Genomic DNA, 17,882 nt, shown 5'->3' on the forward strand with positions numbered 1-17,882 from the left:
AGTTCAGGCCTTAAGGTTCGCAAGCATTTTTCTTGCCAGCTTAATTCTTCCCAGGAACTGGCCCACACTAGTGTGCGAGGGACCAGACGGTCTGTTCCCGTGGCATTCAAGCAAATTTGAGAGGGAGTTGCACTACGCCTATAAAGCGCCTAGGTTGTCCATCTCTATCCCAAGAATGTAAAGGTTTTGTTGAGACAATGAAATGAACGCGCTGCTAGTTAAAAATAGAAATAACAAACCCACTCTCGTTTTATTAAAACCTTTATTCACTGAATACTTATTTATGCAGAGTTTGACCCTGGGGAAACACAGAACATGGTTGAGATTACATTGCGTTTGCTCTTCTCCTGACAGCTTCCATTTGCAGCTGTTCCCCAGGGCAACCTTAGCAGTTCCAAGAAAAGGTGTAATGGCTGAGCATTCTGCTTCAGCTGCCACACAAATAAGTTGCCTTCTTAAATAAATTAGTTTCTTTCTTTTTTTTAATTGACAGTTCCAGTTCGTTAGATGCCAAAATAGAAGCTTATATGGTTTCTTTTAGCCTTCTTGCCAATTCAGACTGAGGCACCTCTTTCAAATACCTCAGTGTTTCAAAGCTACTTCTATGTCCATTACTGAAATTAACCTCTTTTAACCAACTTGGATCAGATGGCCTCATACTGGCATGCAGCTACCTGTGTAAGGATAAGGGGAACATGAGAGATGTCTCAAGAATTGCAACTAAGTTGTAACAGGGTTCCCCACCAGCATCCACTTCTGGATGCAACATTACTTCTAAGAGCAGGCTTTTCATGTGACCAAAGAATGTAACTTAACCACTTGAGCTGATCCTAGCTTCAAGTTAAATTTCCATTGTAGCAACAACCCTTGAGGAACCAAATATCAACTATTATACCTTATTGCAACTCAATGTATTTTAGCTGAAGCTGCATCAGAAACCAATTAATTTCTAAAAGTTCTTTGTTCCACTGGATCACTTGCTCAAGTCAAGACTTCAAGCTACTGTTGTTTACATCAGTAACACAATTACTGGCATAGATGGAGAACACAAGCCCGAAAATGCTCTGGGGGTGGGGGGAAATCATTGAAATAGAGCCATAAAATGCTTGTGCTCCAAGGCTTGGCCAGGTCTATTTCTGTATTTATTTATTTAATTTAAAACATTTCTATGCTGCCCCCATCGCAACAAAGCCTCAGGGCGGCTCACAAAAAATACCGTAGGAGGATGCTACATCATTTGCCCAAACTAATGACCCCCCCCCCCGCCCAGCTAGAGAGGCGATGTTTAGACCCCATCTTTAAGTTTCTCTTGAATGGCTTCCCAGAAGCATCACTCTTATCACAGATCACTACACTACTCCATGTCAGACTTAACACACAGAATTCGCTTCAACAATCTCTCTTAAATATAGTGGAGGGAGAGCAGCTTTACCTTTTGAAATAGGGACACACCAGAAACATCCTCAAGCTTAGAAACACAATTGCAGGTTTATGGTCACAAAGCCAGCAGATCACAACTTGAATTTAAAAGGAGAAAGTATCTGCCAATTAGAAAAAGCATACTGAAGATGCTTGTTAAGTTCAGCCCAGCCCTAAGAAATGACAGTGTGGCACCTATGACTGCGTTACAGAAGAAATGACACACCGATCAGAAACATTTCCACGCCCTTGGTAGCATCCATCTTTTAAATTATTGGCAAAGTTCAGCAACAAACCCCATTTGTCTCAGGAAAGGCTGTCAATACTGAGAGGATATAACAAAGGGGCTCACTCCTTCCCCTCTGTTTAAAATAAGAATCCTGTTCAATTGTAGTGTACTGCTTAGTGTGTGCGTGGGTTTTGTTTTGTTTTTTAAAGAATTCAGTATTAATGGAATGGCATTTAAATCAAGGCAGGAAGGACTCTTGCATGTAGGGACACAGCCACGACTGCAAATACTCTAATCTTGATGACTGGCTGGGCCTGTTTGTCATCGTTCAGCCTTGCCGATGATGTATTGCTTTCAACAAGGAAATTAAACAGCCCTTCTCCTTAAATGTTGGCACTGAAGGGTTCAGCTGAACTTTTTTTCTCCACAGAGCTCTTGAGAAAGTTCCAGCCAAAGATGGCTGGGGGGTGGATGGGGGGGGTGCATGCGTGTTGCAGGAGCGCCTTCTCTTTAACAGTCGCATTCGACTCGCTGCTCTCTTTTTAGGCAGACGGCACGAATGCCAGGACAGCCTGTTCTTTAAAACCTGGAACTGGACTAAGATTATATTTGGGACTGGTGAGGGGACTACCACTGTTCCCTAGAACCAGTTTGTGTTGGTGCCCAGTTCCCATTTCTTCTCAAGGAATCCCAGGAGAGCTCCCAACGCAACATCCACTGCCAGCAATGGACATCCAAAAACGATACAGGTCTACCGGAGGGCAAGTTCCTTGATTTCAGCTGGGCTTTCAAACCGCTGCTATTTTCTCCTCTTATTCCAGTCCATCCTGCTTGCAGCCTCGCAGAACCAATTGTGCTGTTTTTCTATTGTTTGTTTATTTGTATAAAAAACGAAAGGGGGAAAAGGAATGAAAGAATCCCAACCAACGGTTAAAGCTACAAATGGGAAAGTGTCATCCTGTCTTCCACCAGCACAATGTCTGGTCCAAACTGGTCTGTACATTGTTTTACAGTAGCCAGGATGTTTAGGAGTCGCTGGTCCAGGGCATCCATATGAGGGGCAGACAGCACAGGTGAGATGGGGTCATGTGACATGGCAGTTTTTAAGGCAGACTTCAGCACGCCGTTCTTCAAGTAGTTCAGCCTGTTCCAAGTGGAGACGCGGACGCTGAGAAAGAAAAGAAAGCACAGGTGACAAATCCACACCTGCGCTACAGACACCAGGATGACGGACATCGTGTTGACACATTTGGGTTTGTCGCAGGAAAGTGATTCTTCTGGTCCAAGTTGAAGTACGAACAGAACGGTTCCTATTCTTGCCAGATCAGTTCAAACAGAGAAGTGGGACAGCCCGGGTTCACAAAGCTTACCGCACGACCACACGCCTGTCACAATTTCTCAGCCTAGCCTAATCTTATTGGAAAGCTGAGAAAAGAAAATCCTTCTTGCAGAAAAGGCAGGATATGAATATGATATATACATATATAATATGCAAAAATGGATTATGCAAGTCATCGCGACATATTTATGAGGCATGTGGTCAACCAGAAAGCACAAGTGTGTTTTTGTACAGTGGGATGTTTTTCTTAGGAAGGAGGACTGTCAGGGTCATGAGGAAAGTGGCAGACTAAGTAAGCAGTGAGAGGAAGCGGTAGGGCCTGGGGGAACGAGAAAAAGGCCAGGAGTCATACACAGTGCAGGATACTGCAGCCTCTTGCAGGCAGCATCTGCAGGTTCTGAAATGTACGGCCAGACCATTTAAGGTATTTAGGACTCTGAGACTGCTGTCCGATTCTATTCGGGTATAAAGAGTATTCAGAGCGCCCTTGGAGCAGGCTGGAAGTACGGCTACTGAGGGTGAGACCTGCCTACAGAGATCATGGAAAAGTGCGATTTCAATCGGGGCCTGTACAGTTTTTACAGCTCAGTCTTAGCCACAATGTCACACAAGCTCTCCAGTTAATCCTAGATCAGGGATGGGGTATCTGTGCCCTCCAGAGATCTGTTGGATTGCAGTTCCCATTATCCCTTACCATTGGCTGTGCTGGCTAGGGATGAGCGGAGTTGCAGTCCACAACATCTGCTGGGCCTCCCCCCCCCACCCTTTCTATTGCCATCATCCAAAAAGCAGCTGGGTGTCTGCTAGACTCTGGTGAACCCCAGAAGCCAGCAGAGATCATAGAGTTCGCTCTGGAGGAACATGAAGAGCCACGCTGGGTCAGACCATGTGATAAATTTCACATGCATCCAGGATCTCTGTCCAAACAGAAACTCCAGAACCTTTCAGACCCTTGATTTCGATACTGCTGCGCATAAATGCCTTTGTATAGAACAGCTGTCAAATTAACACTGGATTAACGGCCAGACATGCACATGTCCAGGATGCTGGAGGTGGGGGTGGTATTTACTCACTAGCAATTTATTTCTAAGATTTGCTGGCTGTATACTGATGAGATCAATAGCTTCCTTTCTCTATACTCACATGCAGCATTGATAAAGAGGTGCAAGAATGCTTCTCTCATCTAGGGAAGGATTCCCAAAGCTATGGAGAGAGAGAGAGAAATCAGGTGAATCTTTCAGAATGTGACACCTCTCCCCAATCATCCAAGCATGCGCTTACAGCGTTTGAATCAACCCACAAACTGAAGCAAATGACATGCTTTCACATGAACAAGCCATGCTGAATGGCTTGCAAACTTCAGCTGTTACTCTTCCATCTTGGTAAGCATAACACCACTGGAAAGAGCCCAAGCGTAACCAGCCACAATCTCACAGTTGTCGCTTTATCAAGAGGGTTGGCACCTTTTGGCATTGTCCAGCAGAATAAGCATGCTGGCCCCTTCATCATCCTGAAAGCTTTCGTAATGATGTCGGTCAGCATTTCCAATTAAATAATCAAAGATGGCCGTATCTATTATGTCGAGCAGCCGTGGGCCTGAGTCGTAGGGCGAGGTCTTCTTCACAGCTTCACAGTAGCTCTCATCGTATTCCCACCTGCAAGCATACACGAGGAACCTGCATCAAGGCTCCCCAGATTTCCAAGGCTGGCATCATTTAAAAAGATCAGAGCCTTATCACTTCTGAGCTGCTACATGCAGACCTGTGCCTGCCTCTTGATTATCTATGGAAAGACATACCACACAATGGTCTCAAAACCTATCTGGCAAATACTCAGAGCAACAGACGGCAGAATATTTCAACCCACTGTTCATCCACCATATTAGGCGGACCAGTCATCTCGACTTAATGGCTTGCCCATTTCCTACAGCCCCATTACGATCTGATTTCTTAATTTCGTGCACCCTATTATCCTGGACAAATCAGATCCTGGTCTCTTAATAATCTCACACAAATCCACAAAATGCAGATGTGTCCTCTTATTTTGCCTAAAATGCCATGTAATGCCAATGTTCTGAACCCAGCATTAGACTCTTGGGGAGAAAGGGCAAGAGAACACCACAGGGGCGCTATCTGGAGGCCTGCAATCATGAATCCTGAAACTCCAAATCATGATCAAAAGCACTATCTGTGGCTTTCAACCACAACCCTAGAACAAGAGGCAGGAATCTGGGGACAAGAGAAGATTCCAGGTTGCTTTTGAGAATGGAGATGGACAGATTGAACATTTACAAATGGAACAATGAAAGATCAAAGGGATTATAATCAATGACTCAATCCAGGAATGGATGTGGAATAGGTACTTGAGGAATTTGATCTTTAAAAAATGGAAAGACAGACAAATCCAAGTTATACTTCCTGGAAACTTACAAAGCTTAAGTTTTGAGATAAAAGAGTCTCAATTTTTATGCATTTTTAAAAATCACAGATTAATGTAGAAATGGACTAGAAATAACATTATTTGCTCTTAAAAGCACAGATCAGGAACTTCCGGGACAACCATGTGGGACTTCATTCCCAATTGTCTCTTGAGACCCTTCACAGCCCTGCTTTCAGGCACACTTTGTCCACTGTACGGTCTTGTCAGTCACCACCCTGCTTTCCACCTGATAAGCCTTCGTGTTCTAGCACTGCCACGCACATGTAAAATATCATGTCAGAAGTCTATAGCTATGAGAGGAGTTTCAGAAAAAATGACTGGTATTCCCCACTGCATCGGTAATGAGTGCCCATTCCCTGCATGGGCCAAAAGCAGAGCAAAGAGGAAAACACCTTGTTGAGCCCCATACCTGGCCAGTTTGCCTTCCCTGTATGTCCTTCCCCACGGGTGCCGATGCTTCTGAAGAGGCCAAACGTCCGGCAGCCACAGGGTGACCGATCCCTCCATGGTGTCTCCTTCAGCACAGGCTGGTTCTGTTTCCCGGCAATAGTAGCACTTCCCATAGAAACAAGTATTATTACCTTGGAAGCAAGCAAAAACAAACAAAAATGCCATCTCATGTCAACTTGATATTAGCATTTTAAATGTTGAGAGTGATTCAGAATCTTTCTGGGAGAAAGGATTTGAGCTTTAAAGTTGTAAGCCTGTACTAGTTACCTGGAAGTATGCTTCATGGAATTCCAGGGAACTTACTCTGAGTAGTCTCGTATAGGGCTTCACTACAGATTAAACTGTTTTCTCTTGCTCAAAAGAAAACCCAGCTTTCCTCCCAATATTCTGGAAAAAGGCTCCAAGCAAGTAACAGAATGTTTTCTCATTCCTGATGAACTTAAAGCCTTGCTGAATACAAAGACTAACATTTTCTTTGAAGTATATACATTACTGCATTTTGTAGGCATATTTTCCTATACAAGGCCAGTGGTCTCAGGGTATGAGGCAGACCTTCACTTTAACTACTTGGAGAATTATGGTTTTAAAAATGAATCGCTGCTTCAAAATAATGTTGAAATTACTGCTGAAGGATTTGGGCACAGCCTAGCTACACAGCTGTCCCAGTTAACAGAGAAAGAAATAAAATGGCCAAGACTGCTTCTCAACAGAAAAAAATATTCAGTGTCAGATAAAAATCCTCCCCATAGTGCAATCTTTGAAGTGAGTGCCAAAGCAGATGCGATCTTTCTTCTCCTCCATGGTAGGAATCCAGAAGCATACCGTCAGTTGCCATGTTCTCCAGGCAGTCAATGACCGATTTCTGAAAGCTTCGATTCAATGTTATTTTAGTGGCCTTCGGGACATTTGCTTTGTCACCTACCTAATGTCAGGAAGGTACTAAGCAGCTGTTCCGTGGCAACCGGTTTGATCTCTGTGCGGAGATTCACAAACCTGCCAACCACCATGGGGGCTCGTCGGAAACCCAAGATTCTATTTAAAGGAAAACGACAAGAACAAAATAAGACATGCGAATGAGCACTATGGTCACGCCCCCCCCCACACCATTTCATATTTGAAGAAGAAGCCCCGATAAATTAAAACACTTAGACTAGAGATTAAGTATGTACAGATCGTATCTGAATTATGTGAGAATGTCCTAAATTGGGCTACCAGGCACATTACATAAATTGGAGGGAGCTCACTAAGCAGAGCAGGCACAAAGTGAAGGTGGACTTGGCATTTCGCAAGCTATTAAGGAGGAGTGGATTACTGGCTTGAGCCTCAAAACAAATTGTTCAGCAGCTGCGCCCAAGCATGGGGAGGCTGGGTGGGCTGGGCCCGAGCTGAGTAAGTGCTTCTCGAACCACGCGTGAGGCATGCTTTCATTCTGAGAGTGTGGCTTTAGCTTCATCTCCAAGAAGGAACACCTACACCTTGGCTCATCCAGGAACAAAGCCACTTAAGACAGGACAAGGTGATATTTTCTTTCTTTAGTATATTTATATTCCACTTTTGGTCTACTATGGAAGTCAAGGCAGCATACATGGGATTTGCACATGGTCCCCCATCTGCATATTGATCAGACTCCAATGTACTTCAAGAAAGTAGCTGGATAATTTGCCTTCAGAGCATGCCTCAGTATTTTACTGCTTTCATACAGTTTTACAAGCAAATCCACAAAAGTAATGCATCTGCTTTCTTTATAATACCCTACCTGCCTAAATATACCCAAGTTAACCATTTCTATCCTCAGTAGAGGCCTGATCGGCAGGAAGCAAACTTTATTCCCATATGCAACCAGCCTATATGAGCTGCTGTAATCTGGCCCTACTGAAACCCATATTCAAAAATTCAATGCAATATGAAAATATGATGGCCTGGAACTGCTGTAATATAAATAAAACCAGAAAACAGTGAGATTGAGTTAGCTCTGTAGCAGGAAGCCAATATTTCCTCACAATATTAGTCAAGGTATTTTTAAAAAAATATTTTTAAAGCAGGTTAAGAGGCCTCTTTCTCATCCCCAAGAATGCCTTTTAATTCCACATTTCTGTACCTGTCCAGATGGAAGGCTGCCACCTCTGCATTGTGCCTGTCATATCCAGCATAAGGCTCCCCTTCTACCACATAGTCTCTGGCATACCTAAACATCAGGACAAAAGATAGAAACAAGACATTCTGCTGAATTTTACAACATCCCAAGGTAACGTATTGAGAAGAAAGTAATTTTGAGCAATTCACTTCTGGGTCATATCTCCTTGCAACTGTTCATATGGCCATATGTGCAAGGGAGATGACCAACAGAACTGTCAGCAACTGGATGATCTAGCTACGTAGACCGCTCAAGAGACACAGAGCTGATTCTCACTTAGAAGCAGCAGTAAGGGACTTGCTTTCTTGTGGCTGCTTCTCAGACGACTCCAGTAGCACTTCAGGTCCCTTTCCCACCATTCTTACATGTGCAGTTGTACGAGGTAAACAAGTAGCTGCCCATATCCCCAATTCTGTCTTCATTCCTCACTGGGGAATGCTGGTAAGGTAATCCTCTCTGGGGAGTCCAAGTGCAGGCTATTAAGTTCTCCTGGACCTCTCAGCGGCTTTCGATACCATCGACCATGGTATCCTCCTGGATAGGCTAGCGGGATTGGGGGTCGGAGGCACTGCTTTGCAGTGGTTCCGCTCCTATCTCAATGGCCGATTCCAGAAGACGGTGCTGGGAGACTATGGCTCTGCGCCATGGCAGTTATGCCATGGAATTCTGCAGGGGTCCATTTTGTCCCCTTTGCTATTTAACATCTACATGAAACCGCTGGGAGAGGTCATCAGGAGGTGTGGGCTGCGGAATCATCAGTATGCTGATGATACCCAGCTCTACCTCTCTTTTTCAACCGATCCAGGTGAGGCAGTGGCTGTGCTGAACTGGTGCCTGGCCGAGGTAATGGGCTGGATGAGGGCCAATAAACTGAAGCTCAATCCAGACAAGACGGAGGTCCTGTTGGTGGGTGGCTCGGGCCTCGGGATGGGGGACTTGGGCCTTGTCCTAAATGGGGTTGCACTCCCTCTGAGGGACAGGGTTCGCAGCTTAGGAGTGCTCCTTGACCCTGAGCTCTCTCTAGAAGCTCAGGTGACGGCGGTGGCGAGGAGTAACTTCCTTCAGCTTTGGCTGATACATCAGCTGCGTCCCTTCCTGGAGAATGACTGCCTGGCGACAGTGACACACGCGCTGGTAACTTCCCGATTAGATTTCTGTAATGCGCTCTACGTGGGGCTACCCTTGAAGATGGTCCGGATACTTCAATTCGTGCAGAATAGAGCTGCCAGGTTGCTGATGGGGACTGGGTGTTATTCTCATATAACCCCAGTTCTCCGTCAGCTCCACTGGCTTCCGATTGAAGTCCGGGCCCAATTCAAGGTGTTGGTTATGACCTATAAAGCCCTGAATGGCTTGGGACCTGGATATCTAAAGGAATGCTTGCGCCCATATATGCCCTCCCGCCCCTTGAGATCAGCAACAGATGCCCTTCTCCGGGAACCCTCTGTGAATGATATTAGGAGGGTGAGTACCCGGAGGAGGGCTTTCTCTGCGGTGGCGCCCCATCTATGGAATGCGCTCCCCAGAGAGGTCTGTCTGGCGCCGTCGTTATTTGTTTTTTGGCGCCAGGCTAAGACCTTTTTATTTAAAACTTATTTTAATTGCTAAATTATTGAATTAATTAGGATTTTAAAATTAGCCGAGAATGCACCGGGGTTTTTTTAATGTTTTTTTCTTTTAAATTATATTATTATTATTAATGTATGTTTTTATGTATTTTTTGTGAGCCGCCCCGAGGCTTTGTTGCGATGGGGGCGGCATAGAAATGTTTTAAATAAATAAGTTGACAAGGGGAAAACTAATATAATTTTATCCAATCTTCAATTTTACCTCTTCGGTTTGAAGACTACCTTCTGTCCGCCTTCCAGGATGAGCAGCGCCTTGAGCTGGGTGCCCTTATATCCCACATCTGCTTTGATGATCTTCTTTGTGGCCATGGCATGCATTACTGCCCCCAGTTCTGGCGTCTCCTCTGGATACACTTCACGCGGCACCACCCACTGGGCCGCAATCTCCCAGGGCGACTGCAGGGTGTGGTCAAGGCGTGGATCTAGTTCCACCCGCAAGCTTGCCATCATACGGTGAAAAGCACGCTGGTCCTCGCGGTTAGCTGCCGATGTGTCCAGGTTGTCTATGAGGAAAACCTTGGTGAAAATGAAGATAACAAGAAGGATTGCCAGAAGCACCACCCGTTGTTTCAGCTTCATGATGACAAGCAGCCCTTCTCTCCTGACTTCCTCTCGCAAAGGCTACAGGAAGTCTTTCACAATGCAAAGGGAGAAGCAGTGTGGTACTTGCTGGATTTCATTCACAATCTTCACTCCTACTGAACCACTGTTGCAGGTGCATCTTCTGGTACCCCTGGAAGGTAACACACAATGTTGGATTTCATAGCTTTCTGTCTGGTTTATGAATTTGCTGATTCCCAGTACATCTGCTGTCTACCTCAGCAAAAAAGACATGAGGTTGGATCTAGTCTACATGAGTTACGCTCTAGTCAAATCAAATCAATGGAATAAACTGCTCATGACTAACTTAAGATAGATTGAGTTCAGGTAGACGAAAGCATGACTTGCTTAGGGTGCAATCCTGTGTGCGATCAGACAAAATCCTACAATTCCCAGCATTTCCCAACCAGCACAGCAGACTAGAGAATGCTGGGAGTCGTAGGACTTTTTTTGTCTGAACTCTGTGCTCTTAGTTTGGATATAACCTTTCAGTCCCTGATCACTAGACATTTACTATGCAATACGGGGGACTGAATTAGTACATTCTTATGTTATGAAAAAGAAAATTCTCCCCATTCTTCTTCAGTGTTTAGAATTCCTGAAACCTTTGCTTCCTGTTACTGAAGGAATTTACAACCTAGACAGCTCCTTGATTTTTGAGTTTTGGTGTATACGTGGAATCTGAACTATGGAATCTTACCCTGCCTGCTGGCACGTAACAGTCCATGCCCACACAAACACCATCCATTAAAATAAACAAGCAAATATTAAGGTCATAAGAAAAACCTTTGGCCCCAATGGTTTCTATTCTGGATGGAAAGCTAAACAGAGCGTTTAAAATTATCTAATGCTGCCATATTGCATCACAGATCAAGCATTTTTGTTCTGAGCAGCTCTAAAAGCCACCTAAAGCTGTTCACAGTTTTTGAGTTCCGTTGAACAAGAAATGCATTCAATTGCTGTAGAGCAGACAAACTGCATTCTGAATTTTCAAGTTAAAATGTGCACATCCAACATAACACGGCTTCTATCTTCCAACCAAGCCTTAGACACAAGGCACTGTTCACAGGAAGCTCTACAGACTGTCCCAAAGGGCATCTGCTGTTTATTGGTTTATTTGATTTTTCAAGGTTCCAGGAAGCCACGCAATTCCTAAACTAGTCTATGAACTCCAAGGCTCAGATAAGTTCCATGGCTTGGCTAAGGAAACCACTTTCAGCTTACTGCTACTCAGGAGCAAAAACAAACCTCCACCTGCAGCAAAAGGGTTTTCCTGCTTCCTACAGGGGCTTAATTTGAAAGCTGAGCTGCTTTGGTCATCAAATGATGTTGTCTCTCTCTGCAGAGAACACAACAGCTTCCGGGATTACACGTAAGTGTTCCCAAGCTTCCAGGGAGAAGGCAGTGCTAGTCTGTCATCTTCAAAAGGTAACATTGTGCAGAGTACAGATCTAAGTACATCCTATGTCACTTTCCAGCACAATAATTTTCAGTCAACTACAAGAAGCATGCAGGAGTATGGCGGTGCCAGTTTATAGCACCTGGAGCCATTCCATTCCCATTCACGGTGTTTTCTATTTCAAAGCTACAGTCTAGTACAAACACACTTGTCCTTCTCCCGTTATCTGCCGCACAGCAAAATCCAGACTGTAATCTCTTTGCAATACTACCTTTAATTTACTGAGTTACTTTTATACTCTGCTCTTTCTCTAAGAAGCTTAGAGCAGTTCCCAAGTGATACCCAAGCTGGCCGCTTACAAAGTTACATCTGCTCAGGTTGCTCTGTAAAGTACCGCATACATCAATTACACTACATACATAATAGTTGCAGTTTTAGGTAAGCAGTGGTTGTGGGAAAATAGGATACAACAGGCATTCCTTGTGATAACCATCAAATGCAGGAATGGGAGCCCAGGGTCTCTTCTCTGAAGCAGGAAAATGATACTGCTTGACTTGTGCCAGCTGAGTAACACTGGCCCAGTAAGACTTTGCTCTGGGTAGAGCTCCTCAGGGCATTTGATAATGGATTTCTGCTAGAGCCCTGATTTTGTGGCATCTTTCAAGTAAAATTTCACCCCTTTACACAAAGTCATGTTCAGTTTTGTACGTCTCATTAAAGAAAGCTAAGCCTTGCAATATTTTACTGCTTACCAGAATGGGTAACAGAAAATATGTACATTCCAGCCCAATATCACTGGCTGCAATACTGTATAAAGCCAGTCTCTTCCTCCCAAACCTGTCTAATTTCCAGAGAGCTTATTGAAGGATTTCAGCAGAGCATTTGTGTAGATGAGATAAGATCCATTAGAAGAAACATGCACATTCCTTCCATACAAAGTGAATTAGGCTTGCAGGAGAAAAGGGACTGGGCAAGAACTGCTCTGGAAATGACAGCAAAACTATCTGTTCTCCTAATAATTTATAGAGTTGCATCGCAGAAATACTATAATTAAAGGGAAAGGAGGGAGCAGAATCATAGAATCATGGAAAGGGCCTGTAAGAAGTGAGAAGATACACAGTCACATGGTCTGATAGATCAACAGTGAGGATCAGGCATGGAGAGCAGCAGTGGAAGGTGCCAAGCAGCTGGCCCCTGTGCTTTTCCCCACTCTTCCCAGGAAGTTTATGGGTTAAGAACAGTGTCCATTCTCACTTCATGTTTATTAACCTCTGTGCTTCAAAACAACAAGCAATAAAACATTTCTATTTTAACACACTTTCCCAGAGGGTTCAGAAATGCTGCCAAATCTTTCACAGATAAGCATCAGGATGAACTGTCAACAAAAATTACGAACCCTTCAGCACTTCCATCCAGTGAAGATAAACTGAGGAGGAATGGAGATGAAACTTTTCTGCCATCCCTGAATACTTCTGTAAACATGAATGGGTTTTATCAGATGTGATTGTGCATTACCTTACAGAAAACAGTGAATGCAAGATGCATTTGAATTGTGTGACTGGAGCTACAAGTACTTATTTCATTTCCATACTGCCCAGTAGTGGTTCCCATCAATCAATCAAAAAGCACAATACAATAAAACACAGCATATAATTCCAGTGTACACATTTAAAACAGCCAAAAATTCCATCTACAAAAATCTAAATCATCTTAACACCAAAAACATTTCCATTAAAAATGTGTTTTTTTAAACTCTGTGCCACTGAGGCCACCTGAGCTTCAAGAGTCAAAGATGGCTCAAGCAGCACTTCCAAGATATGAACCTGCTCCTTCAGAGGGAGTGCAGCCCCATCCAGAACAGGATGAACACCCACCACCCAGTCAGAGGGACCACCCACCAACATTGGGATTGAGTTTATCTGGACTGAGCTTCAGTTTATCAACCCTCATATAGTCCATCAACACAGCCAGATACCAGTTTAGCACATCCACAGCCTCACCTGATAAAGACGAAAAGGCAAGATAGAAATGAATGTCATCAGCATTCTGGTGACAGCACAATTCAAAACTCCAGATGAACCCACTCAGAAGTTTTAGTGTCGCTGTTAAACAGTATGGGGGATAAGACTGACCCCCGAGGAACCCCATCCTGGAGAATTCACAAGGCCAAGCATTATTCCCCAAGCACTACTCTCTGGAGCCAGCCAACCAGTTAGAAGTGGAGCCACTGCTATTTGCTATTGTCGACTCCCAACTCAGACAATCGCTCCAGGAGGACACCATGGCCAGTGGTAACGAAAGCCACTGAGAAGAAGTATCTCCCTCCTGACACAAGCCATCATACAAGGCAAGCAAAGCTGCTTCCACGCCAAAACCCTGATTGAAATGGACTGAGATAACCAGTCTCATCCAAGAATCCCAGGAGATGGCTGGCTACCATGCACTCGGGAACCGTGCCCAGGAAGGGAACATTTGCCACTGGCTTGAAGTTGTTAGGATCTTTGGGTCCAGAGAGAGCTTAAGGAGTGGCTTCAGCACTGCCTTTTTCAGGCAACACAGGAGCACACGCTCTCTCAGAGAGGCCCAGCAGGCTGTTCCCTCTCCGCTGTCTTTTTATTAACCAAGAGGGGTAAGGATCTAGAAAGAGGCAGTTGCATGGACCTGTCCAAGCACTTTGTCAACATCCTTGAGCTGCACCAACTGAAACTCATCGAATAGAACTGAACCAGACTGTGCTCTAGGAACCTCCCCAGGTTCAACCACTGAAAAACTGGCAGATGCAAGGGCATTTCCCCTGGGAATGCCTATCAAGTATGTTATGACTAACCTCAGATGGGTTTACAGTGTTCTTGGGACTAGTATGTAATAGGCCTTGACTGAACCTGAAAAGCCCCACTGGACAGGAGACAGATTGAATAAAGGCAGCGAGACGTTGTCTCTTTGTTCTCATTGCCTCTAAGTATGCCTGATTATGAGCAGGAATATGCAGAAGTAAAGGAAATGGAAGGCTCGGCAAGGTGGTGCCCACAGGTGCACCGACACCTTCCAAGTTCCCCCAACGCGTCCACCAGATCCTTGTGTCCAGTCGCAATCAACTACTACCACTCAGATTTCGCCTCTTCATTTTAATCCGTCATCACTGTCCCTTGTTGCAGCTGCCGTGGTTTCTGCCCGCACTCTTCACTGCCCAGCCTCACGTCTTCCGTTCCTCATTCGTCCCTCCTATCCCTCCCCACTGGTTTTCCTTCAACAGTGGCTGCAGTTGTTCCTTCCAGCACCCAGCCACAGACACCCCATTTCCTTTGGCTCACATGAGCTTCCGGCCTCCTAAAAATGCACCAGTCCTTAAGCAAGCACACTAAATCCTTAAGTTTCCCAGTCTTCTAACAATTTCTCACTGAAAGACCAGGAGAAATATGCCCGGCAACCATATCAGTGCTCTCAGAGAGCTGGTAATGCAGCAGCTCTTATTCTAATGCTGGTTTGGTGGTGACATCAGCAACTCCCGAGGTGAGTGCTGAACTTTTAATTGCAGTGTGCTCAGCTTTTACCACAGTCAGTCATCCAGGAAGTCAAGTAAACCACTTTCCTTGCTGTTCTCAAGAGTGCAGGTGTGGGAGCAGGTGAGCAAGGGAGGACTCCCTGCTTCCGCGAGTGAGCGAGTGCCGTCCTCGAGTATATGAACAGCTGTGGAGCAAGTGCTTCTGCAGCAATTCCCCTACCCTAAGCAAAAGGGACCTTTACTGGGTGTTTGCTCCCTCAAATGGGAGTTTATATTTATACTGCAATTTAACATTTTCGAGTGAAGTCGACAAATGTTTATGCTTGTTCACTCTGTGAATAGCCCCATCACCATGCAATTTTGTGGCAGGGCACATGCCACTTCTTCAAAATTGCCAGTGTGTGTCCACAAGCTCACCAGAAGCAAGCACGTATGTCCTTTGGGTATTCATCATTCATGACCACAATCAGACAGCATGCAAACCCCACATGGTTTCTTATTTTAGGTGGGCCATCATGCCATTCAAACACACGCCGGATCAGGAGGCGTGGACTGCTCTAAGGTCAACGTCACTCATGGTGGGGTGTCACGGCGTCTGACCCTGAATGACATGATCCACTGTGGGGCACCCCAGCAGCCAACGGCCCTCTTGGCAAGAGCAGCACAGATCCTACCCCACTCTTTTCAGCAGGGCGTGCGTGGCAGCTGCTTGTCATCTGCCTCCAAAGTGCATAAGGGACACTTGGGGCGGCTGTCAGAAGCTTTGCACTCACTTGCGGCAGTACAGAGCAGGGCCTCTTTGTCCATGGCTTGAGCAGACCACACGCTGCCAGCAATGATGGCATGGAGCTGCCCCTTCTTGCTAAGGTGGTGTGTGCCCCTCAGGAAGAGTGGACAGCCCTTGCCCAGAACTCAAGAGGAGCCCTCTCATGCCAGGAAAGGAGCTTCGCAGTGGAGAGGCTCCTCATCTCATCCTTGGAAAGCCTCCCTCAACATCCACATTGTCTTATAGAGCACAGGTCTTTCTTGTGCAACGGGGATTCTCTGACAGCCGCAGTGAACAATCCCTGATTCACAAGAGGGACTGTCAGAGAAGAAAGACTCATTCCTCCTTGTGGTGTCCCCTGGGAGACCACTTCAAGGAACAAGGCGAGGGAGGGAGGGAGCAAAATACCCACTCATGATTGGTGCCTCACTTAATGCCACATTATGCAAAAAGCCCAAGAGCAACTAAGCACCTGCACTACCAAAGAAGATCGAAACCACACAAAGACAGCAGAGAGGTTTCGTTTACATCTGCACACATAATCGAGGTCCTCAGTACATGGTTACTGTGCATCTGGTAGAGGGGAGACTCAGCTGAAAACCACTGGGGCCAGGATGACCCCTTTACTTTCACAAGACATCACAGGAACTTGCAAACAGCAAGTCATGAATGTGCATGGAAACAACAGCCCTTAAAGTACAATATGGGAAAAGTGGGGGAAAAGAAATAGGAGAAATACAGATACAACATTTCCTTTGAACAGAAGTATTGAATTTCCACACATGAGAAGTTACTGCATCAGATCAGAAACTAGCATGCAAACCTCAAAGGAGATAAAATTAACGTTTACTCTTTTCGTGGAGATGGGAAGATTACTAGCACTATTTCTCACACAAAAATAAATATGCAGCTTCTGACAAAATACACCATCCCTTTACCTAAAAGGGATACACAAAACCTTCTAGTCCAGCAGGAACTCTGGAAATGCCATGTTTCAGTGCAGCGGTAGTTAGCTGCTTTTAGTACTGTGCAAACATCTCAACCTAGAAATATTGCTACTGCACCCACAAAGCAAACATTTTACCTGCTATTTATATAGCTAATTCTAAAGAATTCAGAATGACTCTCACAGTGTATGAAGAACTGTCTCAGAGAGGCCACTTTCCCAGCCCTTTTAACCCTGTTGTTTTAATTCCTGTTGGTGAGGTAACCAATACTTGGGGGGCAACCCTAGGCGTGTTCAGACACAGAAGTCCGGCCACTCCCAGCATTCCCCAGCCGGCATGGAATGCTGGGAGTTGTAGGACTTTCGTCCTGTCAAAGCCGGGCACAGGACTGCGCCTTTCACGGCGGCTTCTCATCCACGGCGCTTTCTGTTTCGGCTGCAGGCCCCGTGCTGCTCTGCCCCGCTCCGGGAAGGCCTGGCATCAAAACCCCGGCGAGCTCGTCCTCCCTGGAGCCGGGGCTGGGGGCTGAATGCCTGGCCTCTGCCCTCCCGTCTCCACGGCTCGGAGGAAAAGGCTGCTTCGGCAGGGAGGCGACGCTTTCGGAGCTCCAAGTCCTCCCGCAAATCCCCCAAGTGCACGTGAGCACTTGGGAGGGGAGGGGAAGGGGAGAAACTCTGCACACGCTCAGGGAAACGCGCGTCTCTCTTTTTTTCCCGCTTCCTCCGCGCCGAGGGCGCTTGAGGCCCGAGAAAGCGATGCCAGGCGCGAGTGCCTCCTCCTCACAGGCGGCTACCGAGGGGGATCTGAGGAGGTGTTGAAGCCCTCCCGCCCCTCAGGGGGCCGCGGCGGCGGCGGCCTCCTCCGAGCCGCGGGGCCAGCGGGGCGTGCGCCGGCGCCCCCTCGGCTGGCTTCCCTCGGCGGCGGGGCCACGCGGAGGGGCGGCGGGGGGGCGGCGGGGCGCGGCGGGGGGCAGCCCCTCCCCCCACTTACCCGGCCAACGACCGCCCGCGCGCCATGCTCGCTCCTGGGC

General features: G+C 46.1%; 1 protein-coding gene across 1 annotated transcript; it reads right to left on the minus strand.

Annotated features, from left to right (window-relative positions):
• Window positions 1-243: 243 nt before the first annotated feature.
• Window positions 244-17,882, minus strand: FAM20B (FAM20B glycosaminoglycan xylosylkinase). The gene is made up of 8 exons (XM_044439270.1): window positions 17,843-17,882; window positions 9,841-10,371; window positions 7,975-8,061; window positions 6,799-6,908; window positions 5,836-6,007; window positions 4,451-4,642; window positions 4,131-4,190; window positions 244-2,816 (listed from the first exon to the last, which is right to left on the minus strand). The coding sequence occupies exons 2-8, from the start codon at window positions 10,215-10,217 to the stop codon at window positions 2,585-2,587; spliced, it is 1,230 nt and encodes a 409-aa protein (XP_044295205.1). The 5' UTR covers window positions 10,218-10,371; window positions 17,843-17,882; the 3' UTR covers window positions 244-2,584.

Source organism: Varanus komodoensis, unplaced genomic scaffold, assembly GCF_004798865.1.
Source record: "Varanus komodoensis strain SLA01 unplaced genomic scaffold, ASM479886v1 scaffold34_1, whole genome shotgun sequence".
Taxonomy (NCBI): Eukaryota; Metazoa; Chordata; class Lepidosauria; order Squamata; family Varanidae; genus Varanus; species Varanus komodoensis.